A 27,866-nucleotide genomic window follows, 5' to 3' on the forward strand; every position below is an offset into this window, starting at 1 on the left:
AGCTCAACTGAATGCATGCATTGCACAACGCATTCTGAACTTGATCCCTTAGATATTCAATCTGTTGTGAAATGGGGTGTTTCTCAATTTCAAATTGCGGTAGAAAACAGTGGACACCATATTCAACGTCTTGCGAAAGTCTCATGACAATTGAAAACCAATTGCGTTTTGCTTTTTATGTTGTTTTTGGCTCGAGGAGAATTGAAAACAGATGTAATTTTGCTTTTTATGCAGTTTTTCACCTCAGACCAATTAAAAATCAATTTTTCCCATGTGATGTGGTAGAATCTCGCCAGGGTGGATGGGCTTACCTAAATAACAGTGTCACAACTGTTGACTGCTGAATTTATGCTGTCATGCACAGTGAAAAACACAGATCGTGTAACGTGCAACTCAAACCATCTGTCATTTGTAGCTGACCCTAATTTATATTAAGATCCCTCTAGTGATATCTATTGGAAAAATTATTGTTAAATTCATTTTTATATGAATGCACGGTGTCCGAAAGAACAGACACCTAGCAAAATTTGCAACACTGATACAAATTACGTAGATTGAAAGTGGAGGGTGGAGGAGGAAAGGGAAATGAAGGAACTAATTATATCAGCTCCTTTGGGACTTAATGCAGAATCAGCAACAGTTGAAAATGTGTGCCAGACTGGGACTTGAACGCAAACTGAGTCATCTCAATGGCCATTGAATTTGCAACTATCAGTGTGGGTGCACAAAACAACTTTCAATCTCTGGGGTGAATCTAGAATTAGTGAGCACAGAGGACAAGGACAGGGACTGTGGACAGAGAGCACACGGTGGGAATGTGGGTTGGCTGTGGAGCGTGCCGAGATAGTCCATGCATTTGCAATAAATGCTGTGTTCAGATGTCGCAGTGGTTCATACGCTGTCTAATAAGAAGAGATCCCAGGTTCAAGTCCTGTTCCAGCACACATTTACAGTCATTGCCACTGATTCTGCATAAAGTCCCGACATAGCTGATATAATTAGTTCCTTCCTTTCTCCTCACCCCCCACCCTCAATCTACATAATATGTATCAGAGCTGTGGATTTTGTGCGGTGCCTGTTCTTTCGAACATGTCAACCATGCATTCATCTAAGTGATTCGCCCTGATGGACAATGAATCCGCAACCTCCAATGCAGTTGCACAAATAAGTTCAACCTTCAGGAGGAATCTAGAATTAGCGACCATGACCGCAGATAGATGGCACAGGGTAGTAATGTGGGTCAACCGGGAAGTGTGCCGAGACAGTCCACACATTTGCAATAAAAACTGTTTCCAGATGGCACAGTAATTAATGCAACTGCCTAATAAGCAGGAGATCCCAGGTTCGAGTCCCAATCTGGCACGTCTTTTTATTCATTGCCTGTGATTCTGCGTTAAGTCCCTATACAGTTCATATCATTAGTTCCTTCCCTTCCCTCTACTTTCAAAATACAAAAATATTTTTTTGTTCCTTGACATTTCCCCCTTCATCAATAAAATGCTGATCAAATTTGATGTCATTCTGGGCACTGGTTCTCTTTCTACAGCATTTTGAAATTGTAACTTTAATTATGGACACCCTTTACTTTTTGATTTGCGAATGGAGCTGGAAACCCAACATCTAATGTCTGGTATTTCTATATTAGCTGTCAGCCAGTTCTTGTATGTTGCAGATCCATATACAGCAAGCTCTCTGAGTAAAGCATAGGACTTTACAAGCACATTAATTTGACGATTGCTACTTTTTTCTCAATAAAAAGTTTTCTCATATTTAGAATTCATCATTATGATTGTTTGAGATAAATAGTATACAAGTACTTGATTATTCTTGACCTGTTAATTGTTAGTGTTAATAATTCAGTATGTATTTTGTTCCTCAAAGAAAGCCATGTAAATAATGTTAGGCAGTCCTCAGTCTGCCTTTAGAGGGCACATTTATGCTGCAGGATCACTGGTTGCACACCAGGCTAGCTCTGTTAAACAAACCTGCTGCCCACTGTCCAATCACACAAGTGCATTTAACCTGCAGCTGCTGTTCGATCTCTGGAGTAGCTCTAAGTGTGAATGAAACCACTTGTGTACACACACTGAGCAAGAGGCACGCATCTACACTCATACCTCAACTTGCGGGTGGGGTGAGCACAGGTGTACAGGGATAAGGCATGAGATGCACAAGTGTAAATGCACACTAACACTGTCTGCAGCCATGGTAATAACCTCTTTTCAGCATGGAAGAAAGTCCACAAGTTTCATCAGGTACACCATATCCACCCAAAGCCACTCATTGATGAGCAGGTGCTGTAGAGCTATGAAATTACGGGGAAGTTCAATTCTTTGTTTTACCCACTATTCAAAACAGTCCCAGATATTTTCTACAAAACTAAGAGCAAATGATTTAGTGGCCCAGTTGATATGTAACAAGGTGCTTTAATGTTCTTCAAACTAGGAAATTATGCTCTGTGGGCTGGGTCTTTTCATCTTGGAAGACAGGAGTTTCCATAACATATTCGTCCTGAATATGTAGAAGAAAGAGCAACATTTGGTCATCAAATATGTGTAAATAAACATCCTCATTCACGTCATGGTAATCTGAATGAATAGGTACAAGTCATGGTAGAAAGAACACCCCCATAACATCACAGAACAACCTTTGGCCTGAAGTACACCATCCACTCCTGTAGGTTAAATGTATCAGACCATTGATGCACTCAACAACTCGCATAATTTGAAAAGGGGTAAAATAGTGACTTTTCGCACCACACTACAGGCTTCAAATTGGATACTGTAAATGTTGGAGTTTTTGTCCCATTGAAGACACACAGTTTTATGAGACACTGTGAGTACCGGCCTTTTGCAAGGTGCCCTACTCCTGCAGGTTCCTTCACAAATGTTCACTTAGAAACAGCTCGACATGATCCCGAATTCAGCGACAGCAGCAATTTCTGTTGGGTTTGAATCCAAATGTTATCGACAATATGTAACAGTTTTTCTGCCCCTGTCTGTAAGGGTCATTTTATGAACAACATTATTAGACAGTGTTAAACGACTGTGATTGGAACACCATTCTTTGTAGGTACGATGGACGGTCCGCATTGATACACCAACAAATCGGGCAGCTTCATTTACTGCACAGTCCCAGATATATCCAGACATGACAGCTCCTTTTTGCCATTGTGTCACAACTCCACACAACAGACTGATATACACATAACACTTCACTGTCATGTCCTATGTAAACAGTGGAGGGTCACATGTCCACCTGTTTTGTCCAGTGAGCTTATCAAAGGTGCATTTCATCACAACAAAATTCACTGCTGGCCACCGTAAATGCAACACCCTGAAGGAAGCATCCAAATCAGGTAAAATTTACACCATGGGTTTGCAGCGATGAGATATGCAACTAGTTAGAATTTCAGCGCAGACGCACATCACGCGCGCCTGTGGCGCCACCTCATAGTGCCATTTAAGGCTTGGCAATTTCGACGAGTGTACGTTCGGCACGTGTGTTTACCTTGTGGTTGTTTCACAAGATGATCAGTTATGCCTCGTAGACAACAGCGAACATCGTTTGATCAAGTATCCGAGTTCGACAGAGGAAGGATAGTGGCTTACCGAGATTGTGGATTATCATACAGAGAAATCGCTAGTCGTGTTGGACGAAACCAAACAACTGTAATGCGGGTGTGTGACCGTTGGATGCAGCAGGGTACGACGGACTGACGTGGTCGATCGCATTCACCTCGGTGCACCACTGCACGTGCTGATAGGCAAATTGTGCGCATGGCACTTACGGATCGCTCAGTGACATCTCGAACCATAGCACAGCACACTGCGTCTGTAATGCATCATCCAGTGTCTGCGCGTACCATTCGACGCCGTTTACAGCAGAGTGGTCTGTCCGCAAGACGTCCATTGCTTTGTCTACCATTGACGCAGAACCACAGACGTCTTCGTCGCCAATGGTGTGATGACAGATGGATGTGGATGGCAGAATGGAATGACATTGTCTTTACTGACGAGGCACACTTCTGTCTGCAGCACCACGATGGTCGGATTCGAGTGTGGAGACACCGTGGAGAGAGGATGCTGGACAGCTGCATTATGCACCGCCACACTGGTCTTGCACCGGGTATTATGGTATGGGGCGGTATTGGATATTACTCTCGCACACCTCTAGTACGCATTGCCGGTACTTTAAATAGCCAGCGCTACATATCCGAGGTGCTGGAGCCAGTTGTCCTTCCTTACCTTCAGGACTCGGCCACAGCCATATTTCAACAGGATAATGTGCGACGACACGTGGCATGCATTGTCCAAAGGTTCTTCGTCAATAACCAGATTGAATTGCTTCCCTGGCCGGCTCGCTCTCCGGATCTTTCGCCGATAGAAAACATGTGGTCCACGGTTGCTCAACGAGTGACCCAGATTACATCCCCAGCTGCCACACCAGATGATCTTTGGCAACGTGTGGAAGCTGCTTGGGCTGCTGTACCCCAGGAACACATCCAACGTCTCTTTGACTCAATGCCGAGACATGTGGCAGCAGTGATCTCCAACAATGGCGGCTACTCTGGCTACTGATTCTGGCAGGAACCACATGTCACAGACGTCTGTAAACATAATCATTTGATACTTGGTCAACTTGTTATCTACAAAATAAATTTTGTTGTGCTACCTCTTGTCTTTCTTGGTGTTGCATTTATGGTGGCCAGCAGTGTATTTCCTGTATGATACCCTCACTCACATGAACTATATCTCCTGTACAATGAGGTGTTAAAATTCATGGGATATGCACAAATACAGATGGCAGTAGTATCACATACTCAAAGTATAAGAGGGCATTTCATTGGCAGAGGTGTCATTTATACTCAGGTGATTCATGTGAAAAGGTTTCCGAAGTATTGTGGCCACACAACAGGAATTAACAGACTTCGAACGGGAAATGGTAGTTGAAGCTAAAAACATGGAACATTCCATTTCGGAAATTGTTAGGAAATTCAGTATTCTGTGATCCACAGTGTCAAGAATGTGCTGAGAATATCAAGTTTCAGGCATCACTTTCCACCCTGGACAACCTCCACTTAACGACTGAGAAGAGTGGCATTTGCATAGAGTTGTCAGTGCTAACAGACAAACAACACAGCATGAAATAATTGCAGAAATCAATGTGTGACATACAACGAATGTGTCTGTTAGGACAGTGTGGTGAAATTTGGAGTTAATGAGCTATGGCAGCAGCCAATGTGAGTGCCCTTGCCAACAGAATGACATCGCCTGCAGCATCTCTTCTCGACTCATGACTATATCAGTTGGACTCTAGATGACTGGAGAACCATGGCCCGATCAGATGAGTCCTGACTTCAGCTGGTAGAGTTCCAGTGTGATGCAGACCAAGCCATGGAACCAAGTTGTCAACAAGGCACTGTGCAAGCTGATGGCAGCTCCATTATGGTGTGGGCTGTGTTTACATAGAATGGACTGGGTCCTCCGGTTCAACTACTGAACCGATCATTTACTGGAAATGGTTATTTTCAGTTACTTGGAGACCATTTGCAGCCATTCACAGACTTCATGTTCCCAAACAATGATGGAATTTTTATGGATGACAATGGGCCATGTCACCAGGCCACATTTGTTTGCAATTGGTTTGAAGAACATTCTGGACTATTTGAGCAAATGATTTGGCGACTCAGATTACTTGATATGAATCCTATCAAACATTTATGGGACATAATCGAGAGGTCAGTTCATGCACAAAATCCTGCACCAGCAGCACTTTCACAATTATGAACAGCTATAAAGGCAGCATGGTTGAATATTTCAACGACTTGTTGAGTCCATGCCACATCGAGTTACTGCACTACACCAGGCAAAAAGATGTCCGACACAATATTAGGAGGTATCCCAAGACTTCTGGACCTCAGTGTAAAGATAGTGCAGTTTCAACTCTTGTATTGATACATATTGTGATTCATCTGTTCAGCAATCTTCTTAATGGTTTGAGCACCCATCACTAATGATCCAGTGCTATTCCAGTACTTGTCGAGTGCATCAGCGACAGACTTGTGAAACGGTAGCTTGCATATAGCACTGTGAGGAGATAAGTCTCAACAGTAAGACTACTCTCACAGTTTAATTGTACAGAATTAAGTTAGTCCATTGTGGGCCACTGCATTTTAGCATGGTGACAGTGGTTTAGACAAAACCGAGGTACATCTGTAAAACGCTGGTGTGTGAAAAGGCCAGTGCTTCAGAGACGGAGTGCCCACTGTTTTGGTTGCAGTGAGAGCAGATGATGCAAGTTTTCATGTGAAAGGATAGTAGCATTTCAAGTTTAGAAAGAAAATTATTAATAGAACGGAGAGCATTATGCTTACAATATGTGAAACAACTGCTTAGGGCAGAAGATGAAGCACATTTGGCCAATACTATATAATCCCATGATCTTGATTATGGTTTCTCATTTTTTTAGACAAAATTGGTTAACTACATACTTGAACTTCGGATGCTCAGCCCACACCCTTGTATGTCCACATGGAGCCAGAAGAGAAAGAGAGAGAGAGAGAGAGAGAGAGAGAGAGAGAGAGAGAGAGAGAGAGAGTGTGATTAAAGTATTAAATATTTGCACAGAAGAAGGGGCAGGAATTATGTACAAGTATAACACTTGTGAGAAGTATCTATTTTTCTTCTCTCCTTTTTTTTTTCAATGTTAACCACAGGACACTGTTTCTAACAGTAGGTGATTATTATATCTGACCTAGTGTGTGTTGCTCTTATTGGTGATTGTTATATCTGACCCAGTGCGTGTTGCTCTTATTTAAGCGATGCGATTTACTGTGGCAAACACACTAATTACCTGTAATAGATTTTTTTCTGTCACATATTTTGCATTTTTAACCTTTTTTACACTCACAGTCAGTGTACTTGAGTGTTCCCCAACAGCTGATTTACAAACAAAGTTCATTAATCAACCAATACAACTATCAAGTTTTCAAATTTTGCACAATTCAAATGGCTGACAGTAGCTCTTCATAGTAATTACCATTCCCAATAAAGGCTGTAGTATAGAATACCACTGTTTCTCAGCTCCAGGAAAGTTTTATTTGTCTGGTTGTCTGACCAAAATTTCTGAAGCTTATGATACATACCGTGTTATAACATGTGTAAACATTTGTCTCATGACTGCCATCTCTGTGTCAATTGGTCTAAATTTAAAATGATTTTTTATGTCTGCAATAAATAACAAATACTACAGTGCATTACATAGATGGAAGAAATAAGGAAGGAAATGAAAACACATAACCATGTGCAGGGAAAAAATGCAAAATCAAATAAAAACAAAACAGGAAAGTTTTCATTTTTATTTCAGGCAGTTAACATACAGAAATAATGAAAGAAATCATTGCTGTAATTTACAAAATGATGCAAAATTGCAATTGAAAAGAAGAGGTTGAAACATAGTGCAGATATCAACATATCTGAAACAATTGCGATTTCTCCATGCTCAAGAATATAAAAATAAATATTCAAGTACAAAACAGACATATATAGTGCTTAGTGAGCAGAAAAGAGTTGTACTAAAAGTTTGCAACCAAAGTCAAGAGGTAACTTAAGCAGAAAGAGAAAGAGCTGTAAAAATTCAATGTGCATTCTTTTCTACAAGCATAGTATTTCTATGGAAATCTAAGCATGCAGATATATGACCTGTGATCACAAGTGATATGAAAATCTAATTACAGTTTGTAATTTTTTGAAACAGGAATCAATAAAAGACTTAATAAGTATGCAATTAAAACAACATCAGGAATACTTGATACTGGCTGTACAGGCAAATACAGAATCATTTACCAGAAAATAAGAAATCTGACAATAATAAGCAAAATAAGACAACATATTTGCGTACAATGCTCAGTTTAGGTAATTTGAAATTTTAAATCACAAATGATAATGAAATCTGCCTTGTTTAACCAACTGTAAAATTAGTGGCTGTCATGGAATATATATACTTTCTTTTGAGAATCAGTTTATACATTTTAAGATAATAAATAAATACTTATGTTACAACAGAAAGACAGTAGTATATTAAATATTGATAGTAGTAGTTTTGTCCATTATTTTAATAGAAAAAAGCTTGTGTTCTGTCAGTCACTGTGGGTTGAATAAAAGTAAGAGTAACTTGTATGCTTTTCTTAGAATTGACAGACATGAATTTTTGGTATAATGGCTTCAATAACAGCTTTCAGGAGGGTGGCGATATTTGATGTGTTTGATTGTGTAAAATACAATAATGATATTTGCTTCCAATGTTAGAATCTGGATAGTAGAACAGCTATTTCAAAATAGCATGGATAAGGATAAAATTGGTGTGCAGCATTTAAATTGTGTGCTTCTTCTAGTACCCAAATATGTTCAATTTTATTTTAATAGATGTCCTTATTAAGTCTAAATAGAAGATGTCCTTAGTTTAATAATTATTTTTCAGATTAATATGGATGTCTAAGAAACCTGTAATGATTACTCAGAATGAGTGCTACACATAGTTACTTTATTATGATGAAATATTTTTAACCTTTGGTCAAATGGAGACTTTCACACTAACTCATCTATCTCCTTCATACTGATATGTTTCCTACATTGAGTAGGTCCTACTGGCAATGTGTCCTTGTAACACAAATCTACATGAGGCCATCCATCAATTGCCATTTCTTTTGCATTTGCTAATAGCTTTCCACAAACACATCTCTCATCATACATATTTCCTGCAAATGTTCCTTTGAGATCCTTGTGGATTGTACCAGTTTACATAACATCATTTCATTTTTCAGCCCATTTACATTTCTCTCATAGCTGTTCCACTTCTAAGGCACATTATGATCTTATAAATCAGGGTAGTAATCATCCTTTCCTTTTTTAAAACCTATTTTCATAGCTGGCAAACAGGAAGAACAAGAACAAGTTCTGGTGACACATCAGATTCCAGCCTTGTTTTATAATGACTTTGGCACTACGACAATTTTATAATGATTGTATTCATTTAGTGGTTCGATCCAAGTCATAATACACCATTTCTATTGTAGACAGACACCACATGTATGTTGAAAGGCACGTTTCTTCTGCTAACACAAAATGTGGTTTCATTGGCAACGTACATGAATAATGATGGTGCATCCTTCACTGAGATTGTGTATAGCTTGACTGTTATACATCCGTGAAGGGTTTCCTTCATGATGGGATGTACAGAATACAATGAATAATGAATCAGAGATTAAACATGTTGCCAACATTTGCATGTTATTGATGGAATTTTCTTGCCCCGTCTAATAATAGTGCAAATACCTACATAAACCAAATTTATAATAAAAAAGCGATTGGCTTTACCTATGCTGGATTGCATTCCTCTCTTACAAGTTCTCCATTTCTAATCATTAATATAGTCTCGTCCTTCATTAATAAAGGTAATACATATCTTTCAGTCTACGATCCTATTAGATGTTCTTGTTCAATTTGTTAAAAAGTTGTCCCCCCTACACTCCTCTGTCTCCTACTCCAACAAACATACATACATCAAGAGTAATGGCTTCAGATTTCGTTCCCTTTCACTGCGTTACTGTTGGTTTGGTGCCAGGTTTCAAAGTAACAATAACATGTTTGTTTATATAACTTTTCCTTCTACATTTTCTCTCTTCTTTATATGCATGATTTATTTCCCAGTTATAACTGTTGTTTGCTTTAATATGTCGCATTACTTACTTTTCGTTCATTATGCATGTATTTCACTTTTTACTATTGGATCTGTCTCTACTTTTTTGAATTGTACTAAGATATAACTTATCAGTGATTTATGGCACCTCATTCAAACATATTTTCTGACTGTTTGATTAGCAATGATATAGTCTGTATTATCTTCAGAAAACAAGATTTTTTTTGTTCACTATTTTGAAGAGTGTGATAGGACAAGAAAAAGAACAGTGAAGAGAAGGGACAACAGATTTATTTAAGTTCTGTACAAATCACAAGTTGACAGCATTACGCAACAGTCAACGCCACATGCAAACACTGAGCATCTCAGACATTTTCCGAGCATCTCAGACATTTTCTACATCACCACTGGCCAACAATGAAACTGTAGGTAATAGGTTATTCCACATCAAATATAAGTGTTCTAAAAGGTATGTCACTGTTTAAGACAGAAAGAAAAATCTGCTAAAATGGCTATGTTGTAGTTCTTAGATATTATCCAAGAGTATTTCAACTTTAGCATCCCATTTAGTCTATCAGGCAAACTGTAAAAATTAGGCTTTAATGACCTGGCAGCTCTATTGCTGAAGCTCTCAAGTGTCATGTCACAGGAACTTCGCAATACTCCAATGGAGCACCTGATTATCAATCTCTAGTTATGCTGACAGTCAGTCTTCCACATTCATGAACTATATAAAATGAAGTTTCTGTATTACTATCTGACACAACACTGAACAGTCTCGACAATATGTACTAGTGGGACAAGCATTAAAAAGCACATCTCCACATTAGCAGAAAATTAAATTCTAGCTTTACTTCTACAATACTTGTGGCAGTTCCTCTTAGAATAGTTAGCGTGAGTACTTAACAGGATTTATCTCGCTGTGGGCATGTATCAACCACAGCAAACATTTGAAATGGATGACAGCAAGTCTGGGTTACAGGGTGTGCCCCCTCACTAATATTCAAGGTAATGAACTTATGTTTGAAAGAAGCTGTGTTCAAAACCCCATCCAAATGTCCCAATTTAGTTTTTTGTGAATCCACTATATCACTTCAGCCAATTTCTTGAACAGTTCCTTCCACACAACTAAGGACAATTCACCTCCTAATCCTTGGCCAACTTAGCTGGTACTGTGTCTTTAACAGCATCGGATCCCGATGGCTGTCAAGCTCTTACCTCGCTCTTACTTCCATCATCCATGCAGTTTTTACACATTTGCTCCACTTCCATAAGAGTTTCACATTACTCTCTCTCTGTCTGCCAGTACCTGTCTCCTAATTTTCAAACTTCTCAAAAGTCTGCCTGCACATCTTGCTTGCTTGGACTAGCACTAGCATCCTGTGAGAAAATGCTACAGCAGAGACTGTTTTACGAGGGGGCCCTACGTACTGCTCTGAGTTTGTCCATACTTACAGGATCTTAAAACTGTGTATAAATGAAATTGCAAGAAGTCCCCTTCTTAGCCACAGCATAGGGGTTGTTTCCATCAGGAACCAGGAGTGCACCTGTTAACCTTGGAAAATAGAAAGGATATATTTATAGATGGAGCCTGAGAGGTCTGTTACAAAGTAGGCCCAGATTACTCAATCGGTAAAAGCATTGACTATTCTCAATGGTGTTGTGGCTTGAGTGTTGCATGTTGTTTTTAAATTTAATAAATATTACAGCCCAAGAGAAAAAATGTTACCCTCATTCCACATATTTTTGCCTCTGATGCTTGCTTACTATTTTAATTACATTTTTTTGATACAATAATGTTATGGACTGTTCTATCATCTATGGTGGAACAATCTCATATATAAGGTTGAACAGCTGACACATTCCCCTTTTGATCCACTAATATTTGTTAGTTAAAATTGGTTTTCAGCTTATTAGGCCATTGTCAGGTAGCAATTGACTAGTGTCCCCAAAAGATACCAGTGTGCAACAAAACAAACCTCAAAAATGAAAGTCATTACCATAACAAATATTTTTTGCGTCATGACATTAGGCAGGAAATGTCACATAATGTGCTTACCACTCACGTTACGTATCAAATATGTTACAAAATTATTTGACACCTCAAAATACATCAACTGCAGATGGTGGTAACAAAAATTATTTGACATGCAGACTGTAAATACAATGAAGAATAGAATTCAAATAGATGAGTCTGAACAATTAAACAAATTACAAAGCAGTATTGAAATTTCAGTGAGTTTTAGTTTCTTAGAGTTGAAGAATATAACATGGAATTGAAGAAGCAGGCTCAATAAGCCAAGAGAGATTTAACTTTTTAAAAGTATTGAATTTCATAGATTTTTAGAGTTGAAAAGGGGCTGAAATGGAATCTACATGATATGTTGAAAGTATGAAACACAGCAGTTCAGTCAATGCATTTTTCAAAAGTGCAGCTGCATTTGAGAAAGACAAAGCTGTATGACACATCACAGCCAGCTGTGCTGGTAAAAGCAATATGTAATAAAACTCGGCAGTGTGAAACTTTAGATCACATTAACATCCTAAGTTAGATGGCCCAAAAACCATCACAGACTTACTGAGTCCCAACACCGTGCCATTGTTTCTATCTGCGCACGTTTTCTACATTTTTGCAAAATGTAACATGTGAAGCAGTGCAATGGTTGACATCAGGTTAGTATTCATGAGCCAAGCAACGTGGAACAATGAAGCATGGGAGATGCCTCTCCCCATCTGGACACAGAGATTTATATTTTTCATGATTTATCTAAATTGCTTACTCGCTTACTGCCTTTGAAGAAGACATGAATGATTTTCTTACCCACCCTTGTCCAACCCCAGCTTGTCTCTGTTTGCAGTGATTTTGCCATTCATCAGGAGTCAAGCTCTAATCTGCAGTCTTTCCTTTAAAATTCAGTAGGACCGTGGTTCCAATGCCTGTAAAACTAATTCCAGTTTGAGTTCCCTCGATCCACTTCAAATGAACTCAGGGATGATTTGTTCAGTAGGGACATGGACAGTTCTCTATTATGTGTTTTACAGCTGACCTAGTGTCCACATCTAATAATTCCATCAATGACTAGAATTTTCCTTCCTTCTTTTTCCTCACAAATATTTTAGCTAAAGCTTAGATATACATTAGAACAGTACTGAAATATAATAGTTTGGGAAATATATAACCATTCTTGTTAAAAACTACAGCTCAGTGTGAGATAATTTTTACATTTGTCATGTCACCCAAAGGGTCATTACATTATTGCACAGAACTGTTTAAAATGCTTTCTGGATAAAATATGAGCTATGCAGCTCATGACTCTAGCAAGTGTTTGAATTTTTTGTTTAAATTTTGCAGCTGTTACCTAGAAATCATTTTATCTCATAGATTAAGGATTTCTGAGTTGAAATAATATTCACACACACTTTTTTCATCACCTTGTTGATCATAACAATTTCAAGAACAGTAAGCTATAAAATTAGTCTTTGTGCAATGCTGTTACAGCTGAGATCATTTGCTACTTCAACTAGTGCATCATTAGATCTAAATAATTCAGTATGCACCATGGATGCTGGCTGCAAGTCTTATTTGTCATGATCAATGTTTTCCACATCAATTTGAAGCCACCATCTGCACTAAACCAAGCAGTAGCAGTGAATCTGTGACTGCACTGCACAATTAATGGCAAGAATTAAATAGTGATAATGAGTATATTTTTCATTGTACTCAACTACCATCATCCCACATAACATGACGCTACATGGCTTGTATTTTCAAAAAGGTTCATCCATTTTGGCCACAGCCAAACTTCCCAACCATAATTACGCAACTAGCATGCTGACTGCCCATTTAATCAATGCTAGTCATCTTCGAATTACCCACCCTTGGAAACAAAGCAGAGGACAGAAATTTTGTTTCCCTTCATGTATATTTTGAATATCACCCTTATGTTGACTGGACTTTCACTTAAGGTCAACATATACACATCTTTTTCCATCTGCAGATGTATTATCATTTCTACCAAGTAAATTAAAATCCTGTTGCACAGATTTCATAGACATCCTGCTGATCTATCACATTATTCCCCATCCTTCATTTCCCACAATAAATGTCATCAATACTTGCTGGCATCGTCCATGATTTACTTCACATGGGCAGATTTCTGGGATAGCAACTATAAATGTACTTGCTGTTGCACATGCATATTGCACTAACTTCCTCCATTTTAATACGTCCACTCTTTCTGAAAAATGTACACAAATGATAAGATTTGTTTCCAAAAATTTCAAGGGGCATTCTTCAATGGTATAACTTATTCCTTCCAGTATTTCCTACACCTGAGATTATACTTAGACACTGTGGCACTTGTAGGAAAGAACAAATTGGACCGTGCGGGATTAGTCGAGCGGTCTAAGGTGCTGAACTCATGGACTGTGCGGCTGGTCCCAGCGGAGGTTCGAGTCCTCCCTTGGGCATGGGTGTGTGTGTTTGTCCTTAGGATAATTTAGGTTAAGTAGTGTGTAAGCTTAGGGACTGATGACCTTAGCAGTTAAGTCCCATAAGATTTCACACACATTTGAACAAACTGGTTGGAATGGATGCAACCTGCTGTCAACTGGGCACTATTCAATACTCATTTCTTCACTTAGTTGGCACATGTTGCCACCCCTTCCCTGTATTCAAAGAAATTTCTTTCATTGAGTAAACTTATCACTCACTGCTGTTTCTTCTGCATGGGAATACGATTTTTTTTTTTTTCCCCCATGGGTTCAATCCCATGTCGATCTCAGGATTTTAATATGTTACTTTGCACTTCTTTAACCTTTGGCAATATTGGTTAATGTGAAAAATGCCAAGTTGCAGTGTGGTTCTGAGTCCATACTAACTGTAGGCCCCCATAACTGGCTAGGTCGAAGGAAGGCATACCACTTTGCTTCCCATCCTTTAATGTGAGCAGTGTTATACAGTATATACCTCACACGTGATTTTTGATGTTTGCATTCTTCAATGGGCTGTATCATACAGTATATTCATCATATCCTCTAACTTTCAGTACATTAGGAGTGGTAAATCTCATCATCCCATCCAGCTCCTACAATCCTATTTAGAAGCTCTAAATTAATTCCATCACATTTCTACCTATGTGTGTTTGGAGCATGCAATCTTATATTCAGAGGCAGCCAGTAGCAGTTACGTCTCCTCTAAATTCCTGACACAATTGTATAAAACCTTCATATCTCCACAGAGCATCCTGCACAGGACATGAAAGCTTACAAAACACCCTGCTTCACAGTCTCGAGACCAGCAGTAGAGACAACTCGGCAAGTACTGCGGTACGCAAATTTATGAAACAAAATAAAAGCGGAAAAGCAAATATGCGTGCAATCACGTGAGAACCCTAAGAATTGTGAAGCAGCTGTGTTTCATATTCTGCCGAGTTAGAATCCCGCACTCATCGAGCGGCGAGGCGAGACCCTTACGGGCGTCGGGGACAGTTCGCCGGAGCGGATCGAGCCCGCTACCCTTCCCGAACTCGTCCCGCGGTCACTTGGAGTCGGCACAGAGGGCCCGCGTGCCAGGGGCCCGCGGGCGGGGGGAGGTCGGCGGGGCCTGGTGGCCGCTACCTGTCAGCAACTTGCCCGCCCCCGGCTGCGCCTGCGTCTGCTGCTGGGCCGGGCCGTTGCCACCGCGGTTCGCCGTGACGGTGTCTTCCGCCGCCGTCGAGAGTTGGCGCTGGCGGTCTGCTGCTGACCGTGACTTCTCAGTGTTCAGAGACTTTGACCTGTTTGATAACACACATTATTAAGTTCAGCAAATATATATGAGATCAAATTGCCATATGAAAAGCAACTGCTTCAACTAGGGTTCAGTATAGTACCTGAGCCAAGAGTTTAGTGAGGTAGCTGACACATGCATGTTCATAGCTGATAGCTTGTTTTTTTGAGAGTTTGGTACTTTAACACACTGTCGTGTATAGTGGGATAAAAATTTGTTATGTAAATATGGTAACAGAAAGTACTGGCAGAATGTAAATAATTTAAGGAGCAAAAGTAACAACTCATCGAATAGTGGAGGTGTTCAGTGTCGTCAGGCTAGCTTTTCATTAAATACTTTTTGAGAGCTCTCTCTCTCTCTCTCTCTCTCTCTCTCTCTCTCACTCTCTCTCTCTCTCTCTCACACACACACACACACACACACACACACACACACACACACACCTGTGTGTTTACACTGTCCCACTGACTACTGTATGGCTGTTGATGACTCAGCATCTGCACTATCCACCATTCGGGGAGTTGTTAGCTGACCCATTGATAACATACATTGCTAAGTTAGACAGCCGAAGGGGTCCTACAGGATAGCTTTTGGATTGAGTGAATGAATTAGGCAAATAGTATTCAATTCCACAAAAGAAAGAAATTAGGGTTATATGGAGACTCCAGATATGTACACCTTGCAAAGTGTTTGTTTAAACAAAGGCAATACTGACCACAGCCTTGTGGTGCATTTATTCACTCATGACATTTGTTTTCAACAGTTCATTGCAGTTTGAGAATAATGCAGATATTCACCAATGAAATACTAGCAGGGAAAAGTTATCTGCCTTTCCCTCTAGTGAACTGTACTCTGGTGCAGAAACGAGTGCAATACTCAGCTATAAAACTTTTTGATAATCTACCCGCTAAAATAGAATGTTTGCATGACACTAAAAGTGTTTCAAATGTAGATTAAAGTTTTTCCTTGATAACAACCCCTTCTGTGTGTGTGCATGTGTGTCCGTGCATATGCACGCGCATGTGCACTCTTTTGACAACTGACTCATTCCACAATGTAATGTTGTCAAAAATATTATCTACAGAACATGAAATTAACTAACTAACCAACAACTGCCAGTTGAAATGTAACAATCTCAAGGAGAATTTAGTACAATACCTGAGCCAGAACTTTGGTAAAATACTTTATACATGCGTTTTTTGTAATCAATAACCTGTATTTCAGGATTTGGTGTGTTAATGTGCTGTTGTTAGTGGGACAACATTTTTGATGTAAATATGTGTTTTTTCACTTTATTTTGTAATTCTTTAATGTAAATGGGCAACATAATAATGTAGGGATAAAGAATGATAGTACTAGATACTTCGGGGACTGATGACCTCAGATGTTAAGTCCCATAGTGCTCAGAGCCATTTGAGCCACTAGATACTTCACTGTATATACAATATGAATTTTCAGTTTCTGTATAAAATTCAGACAATTTCATGAAAAATACATTTTTCATAATTTTATTTCAATGATAAACCACTGAATGTGTCTGGGCATGAATGAGTCTGGGCAAGTGTTGAAACTAAATATTAATAGAATAAATCAATGTATTTAGAAAATTAAAGCCAATTTACCAAATACTGATTTTTAGCAATATATATACAGTTTTGTAGAAGTATTCTGGGATACAAAAATATAAAAGAAATAAACAAACTGTAAAATAAAATATGCAACAGTAATATAACTGATCATTTAATGTGTAAAATATTGAATCAATCGTTTCAATTATATATACAGTTGGGCAATTATGGCCGCAGGAGAAGTGAATGTGTGGATTTGTCTCTGTGTTTGGCTCTTTGTCATGGTTGGCGTCATGAAGAACAAGAAACCAGATAACTGAGGAAAAAAGTGTCTGGTTTAATAGTTAGCAAAACCTACCCATTCTGTCAGCTCCATTACACAAGATTGTTGTTACCTAAATATGAAGCATGCATTAGCATATAACTATGAGATCTTTCTAAAGAGTATTCAGCTTTAAATTTTCAGGCTCACAGTAATGGTGGCAGAGTGTCACACATGACATCTGTTAAATGTTTCAAAGTGATCTTCTTTGCACATACATTCTCCTATTGAGTAATGCAGAGAACAAATCCAATTTCTCTGGGTACTAGAAGTATTTTTTTAATTTTAATTATTTAAATTTTTTGCTCAGTTGCATTATGAGTCCTGATGTAGTGTGTGCACAGAATAACGTGGCGGGTAGATGTGCAATCAGCAGGGCACATGTGAGGCAGGCAGTAATGGTGAAAGTTGTGGGCAGGCACTTTAGGGGAAATACCGAGCGCTGGAGGGGAAGTGCCGTTCTAAACTGAAGCCGAGGCTAACATTTTTGTAAATATGAAGTGGAGACCTTCCATACCCACACCTGCATGTTGACCGTTCACAAAGATCTACTGTCACCTCTGCTTTGTTTAGTATCTAGAAATAATTCTGCTGAAAATGTAACAAAAACAGCAACTTATTTTCACCTGGTTTATTAACCATTTTTAACTTTCAGATAAGCATTACGAGTGGTGAATTTTGAGTAAAACCTACATTTCTCTTGTTACCATGTTAAAATTAGCTTATTTTGTCAAAACATTGCTGAGTTCGCACAATGTCTCCTCAGTAACATGTTGTGCAGATGCAACTATGAGAGAATTTTGAAACTGTGGTTTAATAAGTTTATTAACTGAGGAAAAGTATAAAAATAAACATATAACGTCTTCACTTATGTTGTTCCAAAACCCAAAACATTTCTCATTTGATGAGCTATTGATGGGCCTTAAAAATTACATTCTTTGACTGACAAAATCTGTAGTTAGCTGAATAATTTGGTAGATAGTGAAGTCTTGCACAATAAACACATACCAAAATACTCTCCTCTTTGCACACTATCATTTGTCAAAATCTCATTTCGATATCACAAGCTGCTTATGAAATATGAGGAATGTAGTAGTGGGTATTTCATTTTGACTTTATCGCTGGCGTGTGCAATAGCAAATGAGTGTGTTACATCAGATCAATTTTCTCGAGATTGATGACAGATAGAGATGTCCACCTAAATCTAAAGAAAAATTCAATATGTTAGCTACACTTCACAGACAGCAACATATCATGTAATATGCACCAAACGCAAAACCATAATGACTCCTATTTTTTGAATTTCAGGCCATCTCTTACTTAAATGCAAATATCACAGTAATAACCATTAAGAAAATCATGAGCATGTGTCATCATGAAACTGACATATAAAGAAGCTAAAAGTAACACAAAAATGAAATGTTTTCACAATTAGTTTCTGTAAAATTGTTTGAGAAAGATTGTAAGATATATGGCTCAATTCTGTCATTACAGCACACAGCTGCCCAGCCAAAAGTGGGCAATGTCCGCCTCCCCAATCAAACAAACAATTAAACTCACCCAGAGCTTCGGAGAAAACCTGGTCACTGCACATTGGCCACTGTATCCTGCGCAGACTATATTTACAACATGTCTAGCATTCAGCCTCTAGACACAGCATCTAATAAATTCCATGATAAACCTGTTTTATTTATAGTATCTTTACCACTACTAAGGATGTTCTCCATTGTTACTAACATGTCCAGGAGTCCTTCTTGAAATCAACTTCACTATTTACGTGTCTGATAAATATGGCTGCCTGACCCATAACAAATTCTTTACAAAAATTCACAAGCTGACTGAGGATCACTTGCCTTATCACGACTGTCATTTTTGATAGTGTTGCATTCCAAAACTGAAGGTTCCTCCCATGCAGAAGACATAACCAGTATTACACACTGCCAAGTAGCCATTGCTGCTTTTATGTCTCTGTTGACTGACTCTCCCAACTCAGCTGGTGTTTCACCTGTGTTGTCTTGACCAGTGTGCACATGCATTTCTCCTCACTCACCACCACAGCACTACTGCTTTGCTCATGAGCAGGATCCTCAGCAAGTGCGAGTGCTCATGCTCAAAATAAATTAGTTGTTAAGACAGTAACTCTAGATATACTGCAGCTCTAGAGATCGTGAATAATTTGTAACTGATAACTTGTAACTGTTGTCACAAATGCACCAACTAGGAAGAAATTTGCTGTCATCAAAAGTATGTAGGCCTGATATGGCAGAGGTCACCACAACAGCTGTAATAGACACAAATGTAGTGGGAGTGCAAAATAGTTCCTGGTATGTAAAACAAACAAAAGGCAGTGTCAGCATGTTGTGGTTAAGACAGAAAACAATCCCTTTTATACTGGGATGTTCATCTTATTTTGTTTAACCTCTGTATTATACGAATGAAGGATTGTTTTATTCGAAATCTTATTCCATGCAGTACAAACATGGATTGGCAATCCCAGAATCCAGATTATTTACTACAAGTTTCTGGAAAGTACTCTCCCCTAGACTCTAAGCAAGATATACATAAATCATTAAATCTGAACTGTGATTAATAATACAGCCAGTGTCCACTTAAGTTAGAACTCCTAGGTGACAGACTGTGAACAAAATTTCAGCCCCATATGCAGAAGACACATTTGGAGATTAATCAACAAAAGCTCAAAAGCGCTGAGGATGTATAGAGCTGTACCACGGGCACCACCATTTATCATGTGATGCTGATCTCTAACTAGTGACAATGCTCTCAATTAAGAGTAATTTATCATTACTCTGTTGGCACAGTCAGCATCCGTATTTGTTTTATTTAACTCCCTCCTCTTCTCTGTTAAAAATCAGTGTATACAGGGTGTTATAAAAAGGTACGGCCAAACTTTCAGGAAACATTCCTCCCACACAAATAAAGAAAAGATGTTATGTGGACATGTGTCCGGAAACGCTTAATTTCCATGTTAGAGCTCATTTTAGTTTCGTCAGTATGTACTGTACTTCCTTGATTCACCGCCAATTGGCCCAATTGAAGGAAGGTAATGTTGACTTCAGTGCTTGTGTTGACATGCGACTCATTGCTCTACATCAAGCACATCAGTACGTAGCATCAACAGGTTAGTGTTCATCATGAACGTGGTTTTGCAGTCAGTGCAATGTTTACAAATGCGGAGTTGGCAGATGCCCATTTGATGTATGGATTAGCACGGGGCAATAGCCATGGCGTGGTATGTTTGTATCGAGAAAGATTTCCAGAACGAAGGTGTCCTGACAGGAAAACATTCAAATCAATTGATCAGTGTCTTAGGGAGCACGGAACATTCCAGGCTATGACTCGTGACTGGGGAAGACCTAGAATGACGAGGACACCTACAATGGATGAGGCAATTCTTCGTGCAGTTGATGATAACCCTAATGTCAGAGTCAGAGAAGTTGCTGCTGTACAAGGTAACGTTGACCACGTCACTGTATGGAGAGTGCTACGGGAGAACCAGTTGTTTCCGTACCATGTACAGCGTGTGCAGGCACTATCAGCAGCAGGTACACTTCTGCAAATGGTTCATCCAACAATGTGTCAATCCTCATTTCAGTGCAAATGTTCTCTTTACGGATGAGGCTTCATTCCAACGTGATCAAATTGTAAATTTTCACTATCAACATGTGTGGGCTGAAGAGAATCCGCACGCAATTGTGCAATCACGTCATCAACACAGATTTTCTGTGAATGTTTGGGCCGGCATTGTTGGTGATGTCTCGATTGGGCCCCATGTTCTTCCACCTACGCTCAATGGAGCACGTTATCATGATTGCATACGGGATACTCTACCTGTGCTGCTAGAACATGTGCCTTTACAAGTACGACACAACATGTGGTTCATGCGCGATGGAGCTCCTGCACATTTCAGTCGAAGTGCTCGTACGCTTCTCAACAACAGATTCGGCGACCGATGGATTGGTACAGGCGGACCAATTCCATGGCCTCCATGCTCTCCTGACCTCAACCCTCTTGACTTTCATTTATGGGGGCATTTGAAAGCTCTTGTCTACGCAACCCCGGTACCAAATGTAGAGACTCTTCGTGCTCGTATTGTGGATGGCTGTGATACAATACGCCATTCTCCAGGGCTGCATCAGCACATCAGGGATTCCATGCGCCAGAGGGTGGATGCATGTATCCTCGCTAACGGAGGACATTTTGAACATTTCCTGTAACAAAGTGTTTGAAGTCACGCTGGTACGTTCTGTTGCTGTGTGTTTCCATTCCATGATTAATGTGATTTGAAGAGAAGTAATAAAATGAGCTCTAACATGGAAAGTAAGTGTTTCCGGACACATGTCACATAACATATTTTCTTTCTTTGTGTGTGAAGTATGTTTCCTGAAAGTTTGGCCGTACCTTTTTGTAACACCCTGTACAAATACATATTGTGTCTTTATACGAGTGGGCACAATAATGCACTGTCTTGGTTAAAATGCTAGTCTCACCCAATTTCATTTCATGGTGACCATTTCAAGGAGCATGATCTGTTAAGACCAATTTATATTTGTTCAGAGTGATGGTTCCATTTATGTTCGGCTAAGTGAGTGTTAACGCTTCTTTCCATGTTTCCAATGCATATTCAGCCACAACAACATGGAATTTTATAAACATCAGCTGTCACTGATGGATGATGTCTTTACTATCTCTATGGGAGTGATATTTAGGTGCCTGATGATTTTCATTTAATAATTATTTTTGAATTTTTGTTAGCAGTCATTTGTAGGATGACTGGCATCTATCTTCATGCATCTGCCCATTCAGGTTTTTCAAGGTTTTCACAATACCCTCCCATGAGTCATACAACTCAGGTTTTTCAAGATTTTCATAATACCCTCCCATGAGTCAAACAAATCTGTGGTCAAATGTGTTGCCCTTCTTTGTATATGATCAACTGTGTTGCCCTTCTTTGTAGGCATTCAATGTCCCCTGTTAGCCCTATATAGTACAGTTACCACACACTTGGGCAATATTCTAAGATGGAATGCACAAGCAATTTGCCAGCAGTCTCCTCTGTGTGCTGACTGTGCTTTGTCAGTGTACTGCTGCTGAACCAAAGTCTGCCACCTGATTTTCCTACAATTGATCATCACATTTCATATCCTTACAAAATGTTACACACAGCTATTAGTACCAGTCGGCCAATTCCAATTGTAACTCACAGATGTTCTTGTCACAAAATATTTATTTTCTCTAATTTGCAAAGTGTACAATTTGACACTTCCAAAATTTTAAAAGAAGCTGCCAGTTTGAAATATTATACAAATCTGACTGATATTTATGGAGCTTTCTTCAGATGGTACTTAACTATACATAACTACGTCATCTGCAGGGAGCCTCAGGTTACTATTGTCTGCAATGTCATTAATATACAATAAGAACAACAAGCATTCCAACACATTTCCTTGGGCACAAATCCTCGACCTAACCACAAATTTAATGGTAATGAGTCAAATGATTTTCAGAATATCGATGTTTTTGCAATCCATGCTGGTTGGCATGGAGGGGGTCATTCTGTTTGGCACACCTCATTTAGGATTCTATGACAGATGGCTGTCAATTAGATCACTGTCAGAAATGATGTGTGCTACACATGTCTGTAAGTCCAGCCCCAATGAGCTTTGATGCAGTTGCTGATTAATGTCCAAAGATGTCTTCTGCAGATGGAGACAAAATTACCACGAATGGTATGATACACCAAACCACGGCCTCTCATCCCAGAAGTTTTAACTGAACTGAACAGTGATTACGAACAAAAGTAATACAATGATAATTTAACATTCTTTCAATAAACTGACTATAATTATTCCAGTAGCTTAACCTATTGTGTGAGAGCAGTCACTAATAAAGCACGCTTTTAATTTGTGTTTAAAAATATGGATGTGAATGCACTACAAGTGCAGTATGCAACAAATTGAGAAGATGGGATGGACCGAAAGTGTGTCCAGACAGCCAAAGCTGTTAAAGCAAGCACTCGCATAAAGCAGGAAACCCGGGTTCAAGTCCTGGTGTGGCACAAATGTTCATTTATTTCAATGCCCAATTGTGGCAGAGATCTGTATTTCTCTCTCTCTCTCTCTCTCTCTCTCTCTCTCTCTCTCTCTCTCTTAGAAAAGAAAAACAATTGTTCTAGTAGCGCCATTATCATACATCTGTTTACAAACATGCAATATGTAAGACATCCACCATTATCCTAAGTCACTAAAGGTGACCAAACACCCACAAAAGATAATAATATTTACAGTTAAGTAAAATTTCAGCACATTTTAATTTGTCTGATTTTTGTTTCCTTTCTCCATGCCTATGAGGCTTCCTCAGTATCAATGAATCTTTTTTCCTTTAGTCCCCTATTCACTTTCAGCTCTTTGTTTCTGTCACTCATTTTTACATATGGGCTTTTCTCATAGCTGATGACAATGAGTTTTCCTATATTGACACTGGCATGGGCAGGCTTCTGCAGTTATCCCTTTTGTCTCATCTATGTTCTAAATTCACCCAAACTTCCTCAAACATTTATAACATTTCTGTTTCTTCATCGATCCATTAACTTCCTGTTCCATTTTATATCATGTGACTACCCTATTTTTGCTTTGTGTTATCCCCTCATTCCCTAGGTCCACTATCTTTGCAAACAGTTTTTGGTTCATTTCACTAGTTACTGGTGACACTCATTTACATTTATCACACAGTCTTTTTCTGTGCATGCCTTTACACATCCCATTAATTTTTATCATCTACTTCTACACTTATATCTTCACTTTAATTTTCTCACATTTACATTACACCATTATAGCAGTTCAGTTGAACTTACTAGCAAGAAGTCAATATCATCCAACTGCAATCCCAAAAACTCATTTCTTTTTGCATGGTCATTCCTTCTTTTGCAACTGTTGCTTAGCCATTTCTGTTGTGTTTTATGCACATACTTTCACATTTTTCATACAATACCATAATTTTTATCATGTTGACCAGATATAATTTACTCACATCTTCAGTTTGTCCTTCAGCATGCACATAAACATTGTTTCACTCCAACTCACTTAGGTTTAAATGGAGACCATTGACAATACACATCTTACACTTTCATGATATGGTATTTTTATGATCGTGAGTTAACTGCACTCTTTAAGTTCATCCAACCCATTACATTTGTTTACACATTTTTTCCCATTTAATGACATTAATCATTTACTTATTTGCAATTATCTCTTTGTTCTCCCCACTATTGTACCATTAATGCTCTAACTTTATCATGTAACAACCTTACACCATATTTCATTCACAATAGTTTCATTTCATTATACAGGACTTCTTGAAAATGGGCAGGAGTCCATAACTAGTAGTGGCAGCATATAGGGAATGGAAAATAACAGCCAATCTAGGTTATTTATACTCATACTAATACTAATAAAAGTTATCAGAGGCTGAAAATTCCATGTTCTTACAGACAAACTCTAAAGTGTCCCATTTTCAACTTCAAAAGTTACAGTTTTTCACGAAAAATCAATAGACAAGAATAAATGAGACAGTGTTTTAGGGAGTACATAGCTGCCATAAGTATGAGGGCTGTGTTAGCAGAGACAACACAATGCTGATGAAAATGAAAGTCTACAGATAGTGCACTAACTATGTAATTGTCTGGAAACATTTCATTACCATTCAATGCCTTCACTGTGTATTTCAAAGAGAATATACATGGTACAAAGTATTATTTTGTTGAAACTATCAGTCACTGAACCACAACTTGATTATTGAAGGAACAAATACATTATTCTGTTTGCTTGGTTACCATCACATGTTGAAAAATAGCTGCTCTGCAGCAGAAATCATTTTGTGCCTTAGAGTTTGCGAAGTGTGATTCCACGATTATAGGGCAAAGAAATTTCAGGTCGAGGTATCAAACTGATCCCCTGAATCAAACAATGGAAAATCCAGGATGGAATGTAATACTCACCATATAGCAGAGATGCTGAGTTGCAGATAGGCACAACAAAAAGATCTTTACATTTAAAGCAGTGTGGTTTCAGTTGCCTGAGACTGCAGTCGTGTGTGTGAGTTGCGTTTGCGCGCGCGCATGTGTGTGTGTGTGTGTGTGTGTGTGTGTGTGTGTGTGTGTGTGTGTGTGTGTGTGTCTATTGTTGACATAGGCCATTGGCCAAAAGCTTCAAGTGTGAAAATCTATTTGTTGTGCCTATATGTGACTCAGCATCTCCACTATATGGTGAGTAGCAACTTTCCTTCTCATAATATTGATCCCCTGAATGGATGGAATAATTGCAGTTGGTATTGACAGTGTGTATGTAAATGAAAAAGTCTTCGCCATCTTTGCATTTCTGAGAATTAATCATGCCAGTTGGGAGTTACAAAAGCCTACAGCAGCAATTTGGCATGTTTTCTGATGTTGGTAGGTTCTGAAGCCACAAAAGTTACAGCTGTAATAGGCTCTACATTATGATGAACAAAACAAACATATGGCATTTTCTGACAAGCTACAGAATGCTACTGGCAATGATAACACTTTTGCACAAAACATCATGTTCAACAAACACATTTTTTTAAATCTGGAGCTTATAGAACCCACATGCACACACTGAACATGTACGAGTTTCACCCAAAGTCAACATGTTTTACATGACATCCCACTCATCTCATTTTTCTTTGATGGAAACACAATTAACTGTCAGTAGTATATTGCTATGTTACAAAACTGGTTGTTTCTGAGGCTGAACAAGAACAACTTAAGTTTTCAATGAGACGGGGCACTTCCTCTTGGTGTTGCCAACTGTGTGAATACCTGGATGAAACTCTGCTGAGCCATTGGATTGTCATCAAACAGCTGATGACTTGGCACTTCTCAGCTGGCCTCCAAGGTCACCAGATTTGATGCCCTGTGACTTCTTCCCATGTGGTTTCATCAATGACAATGTTTATGAACTAACATTACACCTAGAAGAGTTGAAATACTGTCTAACGTCAATGACAATGGGCATATTTACCCGAGTATGGGAGGAATTTAAGTATCAATGCAATATTGTTTGCGCCACTGCTGGTGGAGACATACTGAACATCTGCAATCAAATTGTGAGAGATTAGAAATATGTGTCCCAAGTTTCATAGTTATTCTTTTTGAAACAACCTGTACACCACTTTTTTCTCTAACATCCCTCTCCCATGTTAAGCAGCTTATCTGACATTAGCTTGGAATTAAGCTGAGTGGAGCTACTATTTTTGAAAGTTCATACAGCTAGACTTCCTACAGATCACATGTAAGCTCCGCTGCATTTCAAACAAATGCTGAAAGTGCACGCATTTTTTGAAGCACACAAGGGTGCACTACTGGGAAAACACTCACCTTTCAAACACAGGGCCTGATGTGCCAGTAGCCCGCTGGGACACGATGCGCTCCGAATCTGACCCCGTTCCACCAGAATTCAAAGCAGCTTCCCGCCGTTTTCTCCTTTCCATTGAGATCTTCACGTCTGTTTTCAGTCGCAGGTACTTCTCTTTCAAGGTTCTGTACTTATCTTCCAACAATCGTTTCTCACAACGCAGTTTCTCAAAGACCCTGTAGTTCACAGATAAAGCAATAAACAAAATATCAGGTGTATGTTTTTAGCTGAAAAGGCGACATTTCACTTGCTACAGTGTCAAAATTTGGATGATTCAAAATGTCAAATTCAGCCTTTCAAAAATAATCTAAAAAATATTTGGACTCTTGAGATACAGTTATTCCAATGTCCACCAATAAAAATGGTAACAAATCAAGTTTAATGTCAAATGTGTATCAGAAAGCTGACGCGATTTTTAAAACTACATTTGTCAAATGATAAATCAAAGTGGGACACCAATGGAGGTTCTTTTAACTCTCATTCACACATTAAAAAATTCTGCCCTTCTGAGGGAACAATCACATCCAGTTTACAATGACAGGAACTAAATATAGCTATGACGCAGCTTTTCTGTAAAAGCTGATTGCAAGTGCAAACCTACATTTTCTTAATAACAGACCTGCAAAAATTTTTAATTAAATAATGATGCTCACAATACGCCATATTAATCAATAAATCAAAGATGTTGTTTGTGCCAAATTATTTATACAGAAATGAAAACTTTAGAGACAAATACATTTTTACTTATATCATTCTTCTAAACTGAAATTAATTAACAAGGCATCCATGTTATGAGCAAAAGAGTTTCTTATATTTTCAAAACTTAATTCTTGAGAATGTGTGGTAAACAACTCTTCATTTGCTGAGGATACTTAGTATTCAAGAGAAAACATCTATCATTGCAGTTAATTAGATGTTAAATTATGGCAGTGGTGTGTGAACAATATGTAAGTGATCAGTAATGTATCTAAAACCTCATCATATCGAGATGTGAGTTTTTCCATAGTGTCTCATACTGCAAACAAAGTTGAAGTTTTGCTTTTGTAATGCTTGTAAAT

General features: G+C 38.7%; 1 protein-coding gene across 1 annotated transcript in view; it reads right to left on the reverse strand.

Moving 5' to 3' along the window:
- LOC126425154 (centrosomal protein of 164 kDa) overlaps positions 1 to 27,866 on the reverse strand; it is a 688,023-nt gene that overhangs the window by 52,709 nt on the left and 607,448 nt on the right. Inside the window, exons 17-18 of the mRNA XM_050088105.1 lie at positions 26,772 to 26,984; positions 15,319 to 15,476 (exon numbers count right to left, since the gene is read on the reverse strand). Coding sequence (XP_049944062.1) covers positions 15,319 to 15,476; positions 26,772 to 26,984 — 371 coding nt within the window. The remainder of the gene's footprint in view (positions 1 to 15,318; positions 15,477 to 26,771; positions 26,985 to 27,866) is intronic.

The sequence above is a fragment of the Schistocerca serialis genome, chromosome 10, assembly GCF_023864345.2.
Source record: "Schistocerca serialis cubense isolate TAMUIC-IGC-003099 chromosome 10, iqSchSeri2.2, whole genome shotgun sequence".
Taxonomy (NCBI): domain Eukaryota; kingdom Metazoa; phylum Arthropoda; class Insecta; order Orthoptera; family Acrididae; genus Schistocerca; species Schistocerca serialis.